The 19067-nt window shown below is 38.0% G+C and overlaps 2 protein-coding genes across 10 annotated transcripts in view; one reads left to right on the top strand and one right to left on the bottom strand.

Moving 5' to 3' along the window:
• Positions 1–11196, bottom strand: part of STS (steroid sulfatase) — a 109856-nt gene extending 98660 nt beyond the window's left edge. For 2 of the 5 annotated variants that reach the window (XM_048328653.1, XM_048328663.1), the window contains exon 1: positions 9520–10212. The gene's annotated coding sequence lies outside the window, so the exon portion shown is untranslated. Of the gene's footprint in view, positions 1–9519; positions 10213–10581 lie in introns of those variants that run through there. The other 3 variants (XM_048328635.1, XM_048328671.1, XM_048328625.1) reach the window with 2 other exon arrangements.
• LOC125338239 (pseudouridine 5'-phosphatase) overlaps positions 10442–19067 on the top strand; it is a 69624-nt gene continuing 60998 nt past the window's right edge. For 3 of the 5 annotated variants that reach the window (XM_048328722.1, XM_048328732.1, XM_048328750.1), the window contains exon 1: positions 11251–11436. In XM_048328722.1, coding sequence (XP_048184679.1) covers positions 11424–11436 — 13 coding nt within the window. In that variant the 5' untranslated portion in view covers positions 11251–11423. Of the gene's footprint in view, positions 10613–11250; positions 11437–19067 lie in introns of those variants that run through there. The other 2 variants (XM_048328713.1, XM_048328742.1) reach the window with 2 other exon arrangements.

Raw genomic sequence — 19067 nt, 5'->3', positions numbered from 1 at the left:
TCTTCTCCTGGAAAATGACTGCTCCCAGAAAGCCCAAGGATCCTAACATGAAAAATCATTCACTAAACTTCAAAAAGTCCTAGCTAGTTGACATATTACCTTCCTTCTCGGCTATTGTCCTCCTCATCCCAATTTATGTATTTCACAAGGGAAATTTGATCAGGAAGAGAAAGATGGATGTCCAAATATGTGTGACAATCACTGCTGATGTAACTTAACAGAATCCAAGCCTTACAACTTAAGTATGAAATTTTACTTTTCTTCCAGGCAAAACCTGGAAGCTCACAATGACTGCGAGAAATCAAATTGAACCAAGATTTTTGAACAGCTGTCTAAATGCAAAGTTTAAATTACATTTTTCTGTGGTTCAGGAAATCATTACAGCTTGTCCTGAGCTTTCTCCTGCATTTTTCCTCTATTTTAAAATAACATTCTACTTTAACAACTTGGAAAGAATTTTAAATTACCAACCTTTTCTCTGTGTCAAATACAGATAGGAAATGCTAGCCCTGCCTTAAGCCTTTGAAAACCCTGCACTATTGTCTTGCATTTATTCAAAGCATTAAAAAGTGAATATAAAGACAATTAAAAAAAAAAACTTGTCTATCTCTCTAAAATAAATAGCCAATTACTTTTTAATGTCTTTGACTAATGATATTTTTAGATTAATAATATTTTAGAAGGTACTTAAAAAAACCCTGTATATGGACAAAAAAAGCAGTGCTAGAGATACAACAGATGAGAAGCAACACTCACTGGCAAAACACCATTTCTTGTGTACATACACTGCAACTCTTAAATGCATAATAATAACTATTTACTTACAGTAAATTTTATTTAAACAAATTATTATTAAGCGACTTTAATTCAAAACCTTGTGATTATGTAAATTAGAAGAAAGTAGTGATGAAACAAGAATATGTATGACAAAATATAGATAAAAAGAATGAAAAGCAGACTCGTCTGTGCTAATTAGCATGACAATTCAAGGCATTTGATATGGAAAACCAAAATGCAGTGTATAAAGATCTATTCACTCTAACTATAACTATGCAAAAAATTACAATGCATTAATGAGTGAAAAAGTAAACATCCTCTCCCTCTCATATCCAACTTTGAGTACTGAATGAAGACTGAATAGAGGGGGTTGGTTTGTTTAGGTTTCTTTTCCATGTTTGATTAAAAATCACTAAGGAGTGCTAAAGTGACAATTACTTGCTGACTTCAAAGCTTAAGCAGGAGTGAAAAGTTGAAACGTAAACACGGAGGCTGCATTTAGCTATGGCCAATAGGGTACTATGTTACCCAGTAATGTATTCTCCAATGATTTATGCTACTTAATGGATTATATTATCCATTTTGACCAACAGGTGTTTTTGTGGTTTGGGTTTCTTTTTCCACATGGACATGAACAGAGAGTCCATATTTTTTCCTTCAAAATATGTTAGAAACATTACTTTTTAAGGTATTTTGGACTTATGGTCCCAAATGGGAGTCTGTATCTACCTATTTATTTATGAATGTTCATATTTATAAGAGTTCAATTCATTGAATTGGTAAAGGAAATTACCAATTTCAGTTTGGGATGAAAAGGAGGAAGAAGGATGCATGACCCAATTTATTGGAATTTAGTGGTAAGGCAGAGCTGCAGCTAGGCAGAGCTTTTGTTTCAGCTCATCAAAACATCTCTGCCAAAGCTTTAGAAGTTTAGGATCCAACTTTACTATACCACTAAATGTTCATCTACAAGGTATGGTACAGCGTCTTTGTAAAAACAAAACATGATACACCGCGGCCTTACCCTGCCTGGATGCTGGCGCACATATAAATGCTTCTGCTTCCACATAAATCTAATACAAACTTGTATTTTACTTAAGATTCACATGAAACATACCAGTAACAGAGCTAAAATGAAAAAAAGGGTATCTGTTAAACTTCTCTTATCATAGTGAAACCCAAGGAATTTGGCTAATTTCAAAGGACATTTTTGAAAGACACTTACCCAGAATTAAAAGATAACAGTTTTGCTGTTCTAGGGACTTTGTACAAATTGGGTTATTGGATTCTAGAGAACATTAACAAATCTTCAGTGAAAAAAGATGCTTAAACTTCATTCTTCAGCTTAGTCCAAAAACCAGTGGCAAGTTTCCCTCTGAAAATTCTGTAGTCATGTAGTTATCTTGATAGAAAGTCATTATATGAACTTGTGAAATCTGTGGATTGCAGAGGACTTTAAACAGTTCTGAAGAAGTCCCAAAGGCTTTTATACATGGAACTCTATGACACTATCTAAAGGTTTTGGTGGGTTTTTTTTAATCATGGTTGTGATTAACTTTGGTTAAGACTTACATATGGGAGTTTAGCTGGAAGAGTGTGTTAGCTATGCCATGCAAGAATAAAGATTCAGGTTGTGTAGTCGCTATAACTATAGTTTCTGACTATCAAATAATACTGGTCTAAGCTACCTCATGTCATAAACATAACAGGATTTTTAAAGAAAGATGGGTTTGAACAGGCGGGAAAAATATTATTCATTTGATCTACAACATAATTTGCTTTATTTCCTGGATGTGATGAAGTAAGAAAAAGCAGATGGATATTCAGGTCCCCACACTTTGTCAGGTTCTTCGATCAACAATCATCCAAATACTAAAAATAATTGAAATCAGGCAAGGTTTTACTTTATTTCCACACACTTCAGAAAGTTTTGGTGCAAACATCACCCTAGATGATGCTGGTAGAAACTCGGTGACAAAAATGCCACATACTGAGTGAAGCTCTATGCCCCCTGAAGCCTGTAGGCTTTCCTCCATGCTCTGCAACTCCACAATACACACTACCCATGCCTCATTTCATGACCACAACACAAACTCAGTTTTGGGACGGCACATTAGGACATATAGCCATCTTAATATTCAAAGTCTTGTTAATAGCTTTTGGAAAATTGCATTAGTCTAATTTTTCCAGATGAGAGCATAATTATTAGCATAAAAAGGCAAAGTCAGTGAAAAACAGATTATGGAGCCAGGCTGTCAAACATGGTAATTAATATAATACTTATTCCCATTTGATTGTAGCAGTCACTGGTCTAAAGGACACATACAACATTTCTAAACCAGTGATACAACAATTCATTCTGTAGCACAGACTCTTGCAGATATCTGCCTCCTTAGGCTTGCAAGATAGTAGTTTTTCATACTTAAAAATGCGTAAAAAGATTTTGAACTGTATGAAGAGGTAATAAGCTCTTAATGGGATAGAGATGTTGTCACTGATCTCTTTCAGTGAAGTATGATACTGACTCCTCTTAATTAGTGAAACTAAATATAGAAGTGAACCATAAAGAAAATTTTAAATTGGACAAATAGCAACAAAAGTTTTGAGCTTTTGGCTTAGTACAACGTAGGTAACGACCTGACCAATCAGCAGTAAAAACCAAACTATGGCAAAGACGGTAATTCAGCTCTTATGTTAATTCGAAGGTGTTGGTCTATCTGGGACTAAGAAGGCAGTCTAATGTTGCTGCCTGCCCGAAGGGGCTGCCCTCCCCCCCCGGGGACCTGCCCAGGCAGGTCTGGACCTGTCTCTGCCATGTGCTCTGAGCCTCCTTTGTTCCCAGCGGGGAAAATTGAAAAAAGCACTGACTCTCCGGAGCAGTGTCCGATTGGCCAGTTATCCCCGGTCTGCCCCCTGCCTTCCCCTCTCCCTTCCCCCGAATAAAAGAAAGAGCCCGGAGGGGCCCGCCCTCTTTGGCTCTGCTACCTTCTGCTAACAGCTTCTGTGTGTCTCTGTCTCGGGACAAGAGCAATCTACTGGCAGGATTAAAGCATAGAGCAAGAGCTGTATTTCTACCTCTTTGCTTCTGCTCTTGATATTAGCTTTGCAGCTATCACTTGCCGCTTTTCGGAGCCACCAAGTCGCTGGACTGCCCGTGCCATCTCTCTGGGCAGCTCAGGGCTTTCCAAGGCACCGAACGGTGAGCTGAACGACTGAGCAAGCTGTGAGCATTTCGTCAGTCTAATAGCAAAAAATGGCCTTCTATTTGTCACTTATAAACCCCACAGCTACAATAAATGTACCTGAGTGCTGGACTTCTCTAAGGATACAGAAAATCTAAAATGCTGAAGAGCAACCAAAATGCTAAAAGCTTCAGAAAGCATAACTTATAACAATACGTTAAAGAAATTAAATTGGTAAAATAATAAAAAAAAGAGCAGAGGAAAAACACAGGATATTCTAGCAGAGCAAAAAATTCACTCAAAGATTCGGAAAAATTTAGGCATAATGTCTGGACAGATATTTTAAGCATATACAATTCTATTGCAAAGAATTAATCTAGATCTTGAATATCTCTTGAGGTCTTACCTATATGTAAGTACATGAAATGGAAATCTAGGAATCTTTCAAACCTGCAGTGCCAGTGTAAGCAATCATTCACCTTACAGAACTCAAGGTGAAATGTTTGAGATTACCCAATTAAGTGGAGCGAGCTATCTTAGGGAAAAAGGTCAGGGCCTGATTGGCTTGACAGCACTGGGACTTCATTGCTTTCTTCTAGGTATCCCTAATATCTAACTGTATCAGTATTTACAACTGGTGTTCCTTGTTTTATAAATGTTTTATGAAAACAAGTGTGTGTTACTGGTCTTCCACTAAGAACATTTCAATTGAAAGTCTAAAATAAGGAATAAACCTACATCATTTCCTCATCTGTTTTGTTACAATATGCTGAACCTAATTCCTTAAGGTAGGTAAACATAAGCTGAACTTAAAGTAAGTGGACAGCCTAGTGAAGGGACTATTTCCTCACTCAAAAATAAATCAGTGCCTTACGTGGCAGTGGTCACAAAGCCTATTGCCATTGGCTGTGCACAGAGCATCTTCTGAGGTATGCTACCAGTACGTTTGAGTGTCTGCACATGGCAGGAGGAGAACAGGGCAGTAGCTTCTGGGGCAACAGAATTCAAAAAATGCAATTATGACCTGGTTGGGAAGTACACTAACTCCGACAGCCAAGGAAAAGTCCCAGCTTCCATAGTGAGGAACAGCCTGGATGTCTAATAAAACTGCTTGGCATTGCCCCCTCTCCTCTTTCCACCATTTCTGCTTCCTGATAAGAGTTGCTCCTTCATATGTACCAGCACAGTATTATTGCTTTTCTGCCTAGATAGATCTAGAAGCAGAGACCACCAGAAATATTGCAAAGAAAGAAACGTCACAGTACTGTTTGATAGCTGGCCTCCAGCAGCCTCCCTGCACTCCCCAGGCTGTCAGCATGTTCTCCCTGATCACGCAGATATTCTGGGCTCAGTATCAGCCAGTTCATTTATTTCTACTCAACTCTTCTGCCTAGATACAAACTTTTAAAAGCAAACAGCCACAGAGAAGACAGAATGTCTGAGCTCTGGAGATTCAACTCCCCAGCTTGCTGCATCCCAAGTAGGGAATATGCATATATAACCTGAACCTGGAGCAGCATTACAGATCAGTGGCTTAGAGACCTTGTGACCTTAAGAATCACAATTCCATCTCTCTCTTCTCCATCTGCAGATCTAATTACCACAGCCTTTGAAAAGGTTGAGCTTAGGAACCCATGACTGAAAGGGCCCACTGGAAGGGTGACTGCATTCAGTTTCACCTTTACTGCCAGCAACCAAGTGATAGATGACTTGCTCAGAAAGGTTCACAGAATGTGCATTCCACATGACAGTACAAATACAAAATATTTCCTATAATCTGTAACAATCAAACTGTAGTAAAATGAAAAAAAAAAAAAGTAATTAAATTCACATGCAGACAAGAAAGAAAACCAAGTTAATAACATATTGTAAGTTCCTGCAACAATGGGAAGCTAGATAAATCAATGAAAGTTACATAGCAAGCCCATATCACAGGAAAAGTAAAAGAGGATACAACACTTCATATCTTATCTGGGGATGCAGTCTTTTCTGTCCTAATCTTTCTAATAGTTTAAGGCTAAGCAGGACCCAGCCATTAAGCACTTCAGGATTTTCATTACAATGATGCTGCTAATCACCTGAACAGTTTGCCTGTGTGCAGCCAATATTTTATTAGAAGACCAAAAAGTATGTCAACAAGCTAAGTCGCAATCCATAAAGGAGAGTAAATGGTTCTCACTGATTTTAACAGAAGCAAAAATGGCTCTAATGCATGATATTAAGGCTTCCTTTCCAAGCTTAAGAAACTTTGTTCTGTTGTACAGTCCCATCAAAAAATACAGCAAATGACATCTAAAAGTATCGAAGCATTGCTCCCTTGTTCTCTCTTGTGTGCTTGGTTAGCTTTTCTAGAATTTCACCTCCCATTGCTGCTTAAGAACCTTTTTATAGTGCCTCATCTAAATTTATAGATGACAAACGTGTATCTTCACTTTATTCTGCTGAAGTGTAACACATTAACTTCCTTGCCTTTGTAACTAACACACTTGTAAGTGGTGGACAATACCAAAATCTAGAAAACAGATGGCTCTCCTATGCCTGCTTGCTTGGCTGCGAGAAGACACGTGAGTGATTAAAAGAGCATATACTCCCTTTTAACTTATATAATCAATAAAACATGACCTAGATCAGGAGTGTCATGGTACTATTTAATTGCTTTAAGACATATGGTCGTTTTCCATTTTGCACCTATAAAAACATGAACTGAAACAATACAATTTACCTAATTCACAATCTTAAGGTGAAAAGCTCATGTTTGGTGACATCCAGCACTGAGAGGGGTTTCATTTTCTGAAGGCTTATAGGCTTAACTCTAGCAACTGTTGTGAATCTCAGCTGATATCTGAATTTACATTTAATTCTAAGTCATTCCAAGTAATTCGTTAGTAATAGTGGGTTTAACAGCTGTTCATGTAAATCATTATGAAAGCTTTTAAATTACTGGATTTATTCAAGTCTTTAGATTCTTTTTTAATATTCAAGCCAAAATGGATTATAATCTGTTTATCCTCTTTGTCAAGGTACCTGCAGAAAAAGAAAAGTCAGTAATTTCTGTGTGAAATACATAGTGCATCATGCTCCTATCAGTGGCATAAAAATGTAGGTAAGTGAATCCATGCTTCGAGCACAATATGAAATAGTGAAATAGGAAACTGCAATTATTGAATCAAAGGTATTACCTATGAAAACACTTAAGCATATTCTGAAGCTTTTACTCTCCAGCAAAGAACTCGGTCACATAAATTTCAGGTATGTACAAAACTTTCAGCCTCAAAGTAAAGGAAATTCAACCAAATATAGAAGATAAAAAAAGGTTAAGAGGACCAAGTACGTAAAACATTGTGTTGCATACTTAATAACCCCATGGCACCTGAGTATCTTCACTTTATCTAACATTCAAGAACAATAAAACCAGTGTGATTTTAACACATTATTATGAAACTAGAGAAAATAGGTTTGTTTGGGGTAAGAAGGGCTACCTATAGGCAGCTAATTTACAGTTGTTTAAAAACCTGGACATCCAGATATATATGTACCATATAACACCATATATCTGCTTTGGCGTATGCCCAGATAGCAACTTTAATTAATTTTAAAAATGTACATGAAGTTAATTGTGTTCTTCAAACTTCCCAGGATTCAAGTCTAGTTACAGAATTACATCTTAGTTACCCAAGTTCATTCTTCTCAATAAATATATATCTGGTTTGTAAGAATATAATTAATTATTGGTGTTCATAGTTAGTGTACCTCAACTACAATATGCTTTCCACAACTCTAAAGTTATTGAAATCTTCATAACTCAAAGCCAGCTTCAAATAAGTAACAAAAAATAGTAGCAAACAAAAAATCAATTGCACAATTCTCAATCTCAAATCCTTTTCACTCCTTTTCAAAAAAAACCCAACAGCAAAACCAAATACTACTGCTGAGTCATTCAATCCAAATATTTAAGACAGCTAAAACAAAACTTAGATCAGCATATTCTCTTACTTACATATCTAGAAAACTATGCTCCACCATGAATTAAAAGTTGCTTGGACTTTCACTTCATTTCATTCTGTTAGTAAAAAGACTTAGTCACGCAGAATAAACCTAAACAGTTCAAACCTAAACAGACAACTAAACAGTTGTCTCTCTTGGGAAGATTTTCCTGTGTTTGAACACAGCTTTGAAGAATCAAGTAAGCTAACATCACACTGATTATCATTTATGAGCCAGAGTAAAGCAAAGAAAATTGAGGTCATCAGCCTGTCAGCAATGTGACAGTCTTGAAATGTGTACTATAGAATTTGTAACCCAGACCATTTACCCTAAAAATATTCAGCTCCTGTATTACACTTTAATTTTGTGGGCTACTTTCTTATGGATTTCCTATGACTTATTTCCACTTTAAATACTCAAAAGTTCTGCAAAACCCCTATGTTTTCTCTGATGAATTGGTAGTTTACATGCTAAAAATAGTGATTTTCTCCCCTTTTTATGATGCTAGAGGCAATGGAAGTCATGATCAAATACTTACACTTTTTTCTAATTAGAACAATAAATCAAGGTAACAAGAAAAAGCTACATCCATTGAGTCACAAACAAAAGTTTTACCATGTCATCATATACACAAATAAAAACTAGCTTTTTAGAAAATTTGCTAATTAGAAAGTTGATGAATCCACCTCAAGTAGAACTGTCATACACCATCATTACCCATCCTGTTTAAATTTTTGTCACAACAGCATATACTCTTACAGCAGAAACACAGTCTTTCTTAGGACAGCACAATAGTACCATTTTAAGTATTGAAATTACTATTTTTTTAATTTCCTTTAACAGGTTAACACTTTTTTGACATACTGTATTTAGGATTTTACCTTTCTATTGATTCTAGCTATGCTCCCACCTAAGTGAGCTAGCTACAAAAGAAACTATAAACATTTGCTGGAAACAAAACTGGAATATTGACTTGTTGCACAGTGTTCATTGCAGAAACAAAACAGCCATCAGCATTTTTAATACTCATATATTGTAAGATTACAAAAAAAATATCTGAAAACTCAGGAGCCATTTCCTTAAATCTAACAGGAACTAACACATGCATGTTGTGACTACAAATGGCATTTTTAAAATATGTTAATGGTACTGCGCACAATCTTTTTCCTAGCCTACGCAGACAGGGCCTAAGCAGCATTATCATTACCAAATGAGACAAGATGAAAAAAAGAGAAAACCAACCCAAAACTCAAAAAATTTTGTTTGAAAGTCAAATTTATTATTCAAAAGGTACAAGGCCAAGAATGTTTTATTTTTTTTCTTATTTCCAGAATAGGAGAAGGTGTGAGGAGAATTCTGTGTCTACATTTCACACAAATGTAGGGTGAGTGTATTTTTAAGGGATAGGTTTTGGGGAGAGGTAAGACACTTAACGAGGTTAAGTTAAGATTCAAATATAGCTATGCCACACCTACAGTTAAGGCTGTAAAAACCCCCACTAACTTGTTAAAATAGTGAAGCGTTGCCAATTCAAATGAAGGCGCTGTCAGGAAAAAAGAATTGCTGCAAGGCCTACCTACAAATGAGACAGGACTCCCCTATGGGAAGCTGCACCTAAGCACTGCCCTCACTCAGAATGGCATATCTTCAAGCCCGTATGTCACCTTGGGAGCCTGATACAGCTCTTTTCATGTCTGCCTCTGCAACTGGTGCTTCAACGATCTTGATGCCCAGGGGAGAGTTACCTGCATGAAAAAACACAAAAGAGAAAACTGATGAGGTAAGTTCCCTCTTTCCCTCCTAACTGCTCAATCAAAATCAGATGATGTGTCCACGCAGGAAGATTTTGCTTCAACTCAGTAACTGTCTTGTTTCTTGAACTTCAGAGCTTCTTGAATGTTTCAGAAAAAAACCACAACACCCAAATCAGCCTTCAATTAACTATTCTTGCACTCAGCAACCCATAAGAGATGGATTTACTCTTTCCTCTCAGATTTTTTTTTTCCCCTATTACTTTACTCTTCCCTCACAGTTTTACACAGATTTACACCTTTTTGTTTCTGGCTTCAACTATAGTCTGGTGGTAATATTACCCCTGTAAATCTCAACAGGCACACGAAGAGACACTGTCTAATGCATCAACTTGAGAGCAACTCTTCTGTCTTTCCCGCCAGCAGCACCAAATGGGATTTAAGAATCACAGAACAGGTCAGGTTGGAAGGGACCACCGTGGGTCGTCTGGTCCAACCTCCCTGCTCAAGCAGGGTCATCCCAGAGCACATGGCACAGAATTGCATCCAGATGGTTCTTGAATATTTCCAGTGAGGCAGACTCCACAACCTCTCTGGGCAAGAAGCGCTGTTCTGCACGAGAAGAGGCCTCAAGAAGAGAAATGGACTTTGCTTTAAAAGCAGAACAACACAGCAAACCGAAAGGTCCCGCTGGCCCGGCCCGGCCCGGCCCGCCCCACGGTTGTGCCGCAACCGCCGCCCGTCCCCGACCGCCCCGTCCCGCGCGCGGCCCGACTCGCCCCGCGGCGGCTCCATCCGCCTCGGCTCCCGCCGCGCTCCGGCTGCTCTGCCTCGCCATGGCCGCTTCCTCCTCCTCCTCAGCGGCCGCGCTGCGCCCGGTCACTCACCTGATCTTTGACATGGACGGGCTGCTGCTGGGTGTGTAGCCTGCGCCCCTCTCCCCTCCACGGCAGGGCCTCCGCTCCGCTCCGCCCCGCGCCGGCGGGTTCCAGCGCGCTGCCAGGTCCGGCCCGGCTGCCCGGACAGCGAGGGGCCGTAGCTGGCGGCGGGCAGCCTCTTCCCTTTCCCTTTCCTTTCCCTTCCCTTCCCCCTCCGCCTCCCGCGGCCTGAGCGGCCCCGGCTGCGGCCACTCATTCACGGCCTCCTCGCTCTGGCGAGCAGCCACAACGCCCGGGGCGGCGCTGCTAAAACCAGAATGAAGGGATTAAAGCAACAGGAAACGAATTAATTCCTTCTCTTCCTTCATCTACTCGCTGCCTTTCGGGGGCAGATTTCGCCTTAAAACCCGGGGCTGAGCGTGAACGAGGCGCTTGCTCTGGCTGGCGGAGGACTGAGCGAGGTTGGGGTGTCTGTGGGAAGAGCGGTGAGGGACAGGTTTGGGCTGAAAGCCAGGGAAAGCGGGTGTGCAGGAGAACGGGCATCCAGCGTGGGGCTGAGGGACCCTCGGGCCGCGCACTGCCCAAGGCCGGGAGTGGCGAGTCCCGGAGGGCAGGACAGCGCTCGGCAGCGCTTAGAGCTGCGGTCTCCAACCGAAGAGCCTGGAAATCGCTCTGAGAGTCTCCCAGTTTTGCTGTCAGTAGACTTCCTGCTTTGCAGGGTTATTCGTAACCTGACACCTCCCGTGCTACAGCTCGATTGTATCTTGGGGTTTGAATAGTCGCTAGAACTACGACAGTTTTTAAGTCTGCTCTTAAGTGTTTGCTGAATCAGGACCCTCTGCTGAGGAATAATGGAATATTTTGGTATGTGGCTTAGTTTCTGAAATAGTCCATGTAAGTTATCACAAAGGAAGCAGTTTTGGATGTAGGTGAACTCTTAAAAGCTGTGAACCGGAGGTGTGTGCCTTCTTTCTGCAAAACCCAAATTGTTGCAGTTTCTGGGAAGACTGCTGTGAAGTCTGATTAATTACTCTGTGTTTCCAAGAAATGTGCACTTTTCCCTCCTTCAGGGCTGTAACAGATGAAGGTGATCCACACTTACCTTTTAAAACAAAAATGGCTATGCTATGCAAAACAGTGATTGAGTTACTTTAGTCTCATTTTCAGTTTCATCACTGGAGTCTCAAATAGCCTGGGGATATATATACACACACACACATATATATACGTGTGTGTGTGTAATCCTATAATCCAAAACTAGTTATTTTAATTTCTTTCTTAGAAATTTCAGAAAAGCTTTTTTTAGTTACTACTGCTCTTTGTCAGAAGTTGGAAATCTGCTTCACACAGACAATACTCACCTTAACAGGACAGTATTGGTAACGGTACATCTATGTCATTTCTTCTGTTTTAAAAAGTTGCATATCAAGTGTGTATTGTATTTCAGAAATCTTTCAGCTGAAAATACTCTTCAAGTGTCTTCCGGTACAGAGGAGTAAAAGTTACACGACCTTGGTGATTTTCATAATGTGCACTTCATTTCAGAGGACTTCAGTATGTTTCAGCCTCTGAATACTAGGACACCTTTAACGTTTTTGGTTAACCTATTTGTTTCATCATGAGCAGTGACCCTTGGGAGGCAAAAAGGCTACAGAAATATGCCCAAAATTACTTCCTTTCAAAGAGCACAAATAAAAGTTTTGGTATTAAATATCTATTATTAGTAACTTTTTAAGTGCCCACATAGTTGGTTTTACTTTTTAGAATCTGAAGCTTCAGGTTTTGCAAAATTTTTTCCCAACAAAGTAGTGTCTGCAAAAGTACATGACTATTTTCAGAAGTTTTCACCTAAACCCTACTGATTTTATAGAACAAACACAAATCAATATATAAATGAGGAGAAAAACTGAGCATTAAATTAATCTGATGTAATGTGCCATGAACTTGCTTTCTGTAATTGACATACTTGCTTCTGATGAAGGGAGGTAGGATATCTTCTTACAGAAAGATTTCCAAAATCTTTGTGAGTGTAAAATCCTTAAATGAGGTCTGACTCAAACAAGGTTCTTGACTTTGGAAACAATCTAAGTGTTATCCTATAGAACCTGCATCCTATACTTTACTGACTAATGCTTGGTGGTGTAAAAGTGTTGCTAAGTCTGATCAACTGTTATTTTATCTCCCCCAACTCTGTAACATAATTGAGGCTGATTAAATTGTCCTTGAGTCCCACCTTGATATATCAGCTTACTTTCAATGTGGAAGTTATTGCCTCTGAACTGCCTGTGGAAGTACTTCAGCCCTTTCATTCAGAGTCCTTCTGTATCATTGTTTCAAATGTTACCTCACACCCTTTTTTCCAGCATGTATAATCAATGCAATCTACCCTTCCTTTTTTTTATTATTATTATCTTATCTTTCCCTGTGAGCTCTTGGATGAAATCTTAGGAGTTTTGCCTGTTGTTCCCGTTGTCGGGAAGTGCAAACTAATGCGCTCATTTAGTAAGTGAAGTATGTGACAGCACCTCTAGATATCTTATTATTTGATAGGTAAAATTAATTGAAGGACTTTTTTGTTGTAGGAAACTCCCACTGTAACAGAAAAACAGCCTTTGTGCCAATGTACAGCAGTTGCATCCTGCTTTGTTATACATAGAATAGTAGAATATCTCAGGTTAAAGGGATATATAAGAGTCATTGAGTCCAGCTCCTCACAGGACTTCTGAAACCTAAAACAGAGCCTTGTCCAAATGCTCCTTGAACTCTGACAGCCTTGGTGCCATGATGACTGCTCGGGGGAGCCTGTTCCAGTGACTGATCACCCTCTCATGCAGCTTCATTAATTAGCATAGTTGATTAGTGGTGCACTGTGTAGTAGAAACCAGAGGAAAAGGAATAAGTAAATCTTAATTTTTGTTGTACTGCTGTACTTTCTCAAAAAAACCCCAAAACGAACAACTACAAAAAAACCCCAACAAAACCCCCCAGCACTTCAATTAAAGAGTTACATTTCTTAAGTTAAATTTCTACTTGATTTTCTACAGGAAATAATAACATTAAATGCTCAGAACAGTTGATTGCTTTTTCTTTAAATGTGGTAGTCTGTTCCTATAGAAGAGTACTATTCTAACCACTTGTATGTAGTATAGTTAAAAATATTAAACCTACTTATGTGTTCACTTATCCAACACTTAGTTAACACAGGGTTAACAGATAATAATAGCAATAATAGTAACAACAACAACAGCAGAAGCTAGAGATCTTTGATACCTAAATAAATCCTGTTGTTATAGTTGTACGGTTTGGTATCTGATCCTGGCATTTTAGTATATTCTAAAAACATACAAAACCAATGCTAAAGATAGAGAAGGAAAAATCTATTTAACTTGTACAAAATATACAACTAGAGTAATGCCCCCCAGGATCTATCTTATAAACTTACTGCATAGGTTGCTTTTTAAGCTATGACAAGTGGTTTTGTTGTGTAATTGTAGCCAATAGCTGCCCTACCACCAAAACACAAATAGGATTGAATGTTGCCTTTGTTGATCTGTGCCTAAACTTATAGGGGGCTGAAGACATTTAAAATTCTTTATAAGCTGCATGTATAATATTAACCTTTCCCAACTGACAAATGAAGTTAGAAAAATGGCTGCAAAGATAAGATGTTTCTTAGCATTGTGCTTAAAGCTGAACTAGAGCTAAACTAACATGCAAAGAACATGACACTTTAGTATAGGAAGTTTAGTCATGTATTTATTTTTGTTTAAAGTTTTGCTATGAGTAGGGATTGTTTTATGTAAATTATTATTCTTGCCAGTGCCCCTTAGTGTTGGAAAACTGTATTTTTACATGAGATAAATTAGTGTGCTCAAGTAGATCAAAATGAGAGACGGTTCCTAAAGCAGCTTAGTTTTGCAAGTTACCTTCACCATAACTCGAAGTCATGTTGTACTGTACAGGCACAGGTATGCCAGCTTGTGACCATTTCTAGAAGGATGAGAAGTAGTTTAGGCAACTGGGATCAGAAGTTTCTGCTTTTATATCCTCTGTCTCCTTTGTGTGAAGACCTCTGTGTTTTGTGCCTCTTCTAAGCCTCTCCTGCAAGGCTGGCCAGACAGGTCACTTCTCGTGTATAATACAGAAGAAATTAGCTTGCAGTTAAATTTGTTGTAGTGTTGTGAGATTCACAAGAATTTTGGCATGTTTTCTTTCTCCCAAGTGTTACCTACTCATTGTCACAAGATCAGAAGTCAAAAATGTGCTCTTTCATTTTATTACACTAGTTGCCTAGGAGATGGCTGTTAAAAGAAAAATGGTGAGAGTTCCATGCTGGAGTTTGCTTATGTGCATATGCTGTCTTTTATTTAAAACAGCTTCCTATTTCTTCTGCATCCAAGCAAATAACACCAATTCAACTAAATATCAGTCCTCTCTAGATTGTCCTATGTTGTGGCTTAAGTGCAGGAATTAATCTTCTTAGGCTATAATCTGGCAATCTTGTAAACCTGTTTTCTGCCCCTGAGTAGTGGAAACTTACTTTCTTGTCATTCTCACTTTCCATCTGATTTTGGGAACAAAGAAGGAAGGGAAAATACTCTCTTGTCCCTGTGTTCTCTACTTGTAATTTGTTGCAAAACTAAAGAGATTAAAGATATTATTAGATTAAAATACCCTATAGATGCTTCATGAGCAAATCTTGGACATAAGTAAAACAGCTCTTCATTGAGAATTAACTAACCATAAATAGAGTAAATAAGATTTGTCATATGCTTGAAAGCTAGCATTTTAATTTAACAGCAAGAAAAATTTTGGCAAGGACATAACAAGCATACTAACCCAGACTCTGACTTCTGTGATTCCCTCGACTGATGTGCAAATTGCCCATCCACATGGTTGCCTGTTGTTTGTGGTTAGAATAATCCAGAATCAGAGTTTAGTTCATTAATTAGCATTGGTAGAACAGGGTTTTGTTTATCTGGGTTTATTTTTTGATTTCTGTAGTGGCTACCACATTTCAAAATGCCATGGGCAGCATTAACAATGATAATTATTTCTCCTCAAGAAATTAACCAAGGAATGCTCCCAAGCTGAAAGATCTATGATTTGATTTTAATATTGCACAGAAATTACACACAAATGCAATGTATTTTTGGTGCTTATTTATTAGTAACCCCAGACCTAAGGCATTTGGTTATAAAAGAAGAAAAAAAAAAAGATAAACCACATGCTGAACAAGTTAATCCCAAGAGTTTTCCAATTTCCCTTTTAATAATGTGGCTTTTGTTTTCTGACTGTTACACACTTGCAATTGTATAGAGAGCCTGTAGCAAGTGGAGAGGTATGTTTTGAAGGTGCTGGGAGTGTAAAGGTTGTGTTTAGTGATTTTAGAAGTGCATACAGCAGTTTGGCCATTTATAAAAATTAGTCTCTTTCTATGCCTAAATGCAGATTTTCAAATCTGTTTGTAGATGATAAGGATTTTATATTTGTTGGATATGTAAACTGTTTTGTGTGTAAAGTTCCAATTATTTTGCTTTGAATATAAGTAATAAGGTGTCATAAATGAAACAGAACTTCACACAAAGAAAAGGTGCATAAAATTTTCCATTATAATAACACAACTTCCAGCTTCTGTATTCCAATTTTCTTTTTACTTAAGAAGAAAAACAGCATTAACAACCCTGGATTTATTATTCTAGGTACTGTCAAGAGTTACACTGTGTACCATCTTGAACCCAGCTCTGCAGCTCTTGTTCTGAGTAGCTGTAAGTCATTCATGTAGCCTTGTTGTGAGTTGGCTAATTGAGCTTTTAAAAGTGGAATTTTTCAGAACATCTTAATTTGGGTAGGGCAGTTTCTGCTCTCTGAAGTCTGCTGGTATGTTTTCTCTGAGACACAATCCTGTTCTTGAATACTGGAATTTATACTTCTAATGTTGGAGGAGGAGGGGTGATTGTAGTTGTTCTGATTTTTAACTTTTATCTTTTATATTTGCAACAGGCCTTAATGGAGATGATAATTTTCACATATGATCACAGCACTTTTTAAGACCAGGAACTATGTTAACTAAAACCACAAAAGCAATTAAGCCAAATATCTTCTATTTTCAGACTTTATTGCATTCATTATGGACATCTCTGTCATGAAGTAGATACTGCCAGGGATTGTTGGTGCTCCTGTTACGTGTTTACGTACCTCTTTGTATTGATACTAATTTCTTTCACAAGACTACTGAGAATTATATAACCAAGATCATGTTTGTGTCTTACAATGGTTCTCTCAGAGGTTCCTGACCTTGATTTACCCGTTTTTGCCTCCCTTTGATAACAATAACAAGAAAATTGTTGTTCTGACCTAAGGTTTTTGAGGTAGTGTCAACCTTCATCAAGATTTTTTTGGTACTTAGGGGAAAACCATCCTGTATTCTTTATCTCTGTTTTTTGCTTCCTTTCCTTCAATATCTGGTGAAGAATGTATCTCTTGTGGTTCTTTTTTTTGATGGCTGAAAACTTTTTTCTACTTTTTTTTTGGTAATATTTTGTTTCTTGAAGGGTTGCACACCTATTGACAGTATCAATGTTTGCTGTCTCCATGTATGTTTTCTGTTCTTGTGCAGCTTTTAATAATTTTTTATTCCTCTTATGATGAATACCATATTCAGTAGTAGTTTGGCAGTATATCTGATGCTGCATTTTGAAAAAAATTTAAGTGTACACTGCTCTTTCTCAAGTATTTTTCAAACCTATTGTTATATATAATAGCTGCTTTAAAAAATGTATTCTTACTTTTCTTCCTCCTTCCCTTTAGAGATATGTGATATATTTTTGTAAAAGTCATAAAATAAGTACTAATAGACCGTGTCTCATGAAACAAGTTTATTTCTAGTTCTTGAATGATTTCCTTAGGGCACCACTTATGGGTTAGCATTCCACACATTGCTTTTTTTCACCGCTGTTAGTTTTTGCATTGGCTCTACCTGTGTGTGGTTCTTTTGGATAAGTTTCACATGCAGTTTGTCTCAGGGTAATGCAAGGCACTTGAGAGGAAAGCCCACTTCATTATTTGTCAGTCCAGTCTTTTTGTCTAACATCCATGTGAATTTACTCATGACCTTTGTCATTATATAATACGGACAGTGTTACAGTGTCTCATTTCTCGCAGCTCATTAATGCGGGCTCTCTGACCTGCTGTAATAGGTCCCCATGTCACCTTTGCTCTCCAAACGATGGGTTCGTGCTTAGGCCTTTGCAGCAGCCTTGTGCTCGTGGGTGCTGCACTCACTGGGTTGGCTGCCAAGCAGCTCAGCCCTGGGCACTGATTGTCTGCTGTGCATAAATATGAGTTCACTCAGGTTCTCTTTCACAGTGTCACCATATACAGAAAATAGCCTGTTTGTGTCAGGACATCTTTTGGAACGTTGTGTCTTCCAAATTATGTTCTGCTTTAATCGCTCCATTTGTGTTTAATGTAAACTGACACAGAGTACATCTTCAAACTAAGAGAATATACCCTTATTTGATTACTGACCAGTAATAAGTGGGATTATCTTTTTTGGATTGGGTTGTTTTATGAGTTTGACACTGGTACTGGTCATTTGGGAGCACTTCTAAGCAAGAGGAAAAGATTTGTACTAGTACTGGAAGAATGAAGTGAAAGATAATTTGTGTTTAATGAAAAAAATTGGTATCATAGTGTATCAGAAGTTTTGAAGTACAAGAAATTAATGGTTTAAGATGGAGCATGAGTATACTAAGGCATATTTCATTTGAATAAATTTTTCTATGGTAAAGATATTTTTCTTTTTTTTTTGTAATTTACATATAGAAACCTCCTTTGACCTGTCTCTTCAGGGCAGAAGAGTATACTCGTGCATGCGTGTAAAGTGTCATAACCTTGGGTAAAGTCAGCATTCTGCTACAAGACCATTACTGCAAAAAATTACACTATGTGAAATGGTGGATCTTTTCATGCTAGGGCTGAGTCTTCTCTATAGCATTATATTGTTACTGGACTAACAAAATGTTCTTTGCTTTATGGCTCAGGGGAGATGGAGCCATAAAGAGCTTATCACAGTGTAATAAATTCCTAGTCTTTAAAAATTAAAAACAGTGTTTCATGGGGAACATGTCTCAGGAAAATGAAAGTATTTGGGCCACTAAGGTATTGTAGTATATCTAATTGCTATTCTGCTGCCTAATAACTTGCACTGTTATTATTGTTGTAGATCATATTTTTATTATATTTATCCTTCTACCATTTTTAATTTGAATGTTCTCATTTTTCATTAATGAAGGCATCTAGGAGTAAAGATCAAGAAGTAGTGTTGCTGTTCTGGTTTTGTGTGTTCTAAAACTTCAAACTTCTTATGTGTCAGTTGATTGCAAATTGTACAGTATTGCAAATTTTCGTTTCTTGAAGTGTTTGATTCAAAGTCAATTTTGCAGAGTTTACTGTTTATCATGGCTTTGCCTTTTTGAAAAAGGAAGTGAACT

This window comes from Corvus hawaiiensis, chromosome 2, assembly GCF_020740725.1.
Source record: "Corvus hawaiiensis isolate bCorHaw1 chromosome 2, bCorHaw1.pri.cur, whole genome shotgun sequence".
NCBI classification, from domain to species: Eukaryota; Metazoa; Chordata; class Aves; order Passeriformes; family Corvidae; genus Corvus; species Corvus hawaiiensis.
Note: the sequence above shows the minus strand (reverse complement) of the source record. Positions and strands in the feature narration are given on the sequence as shown.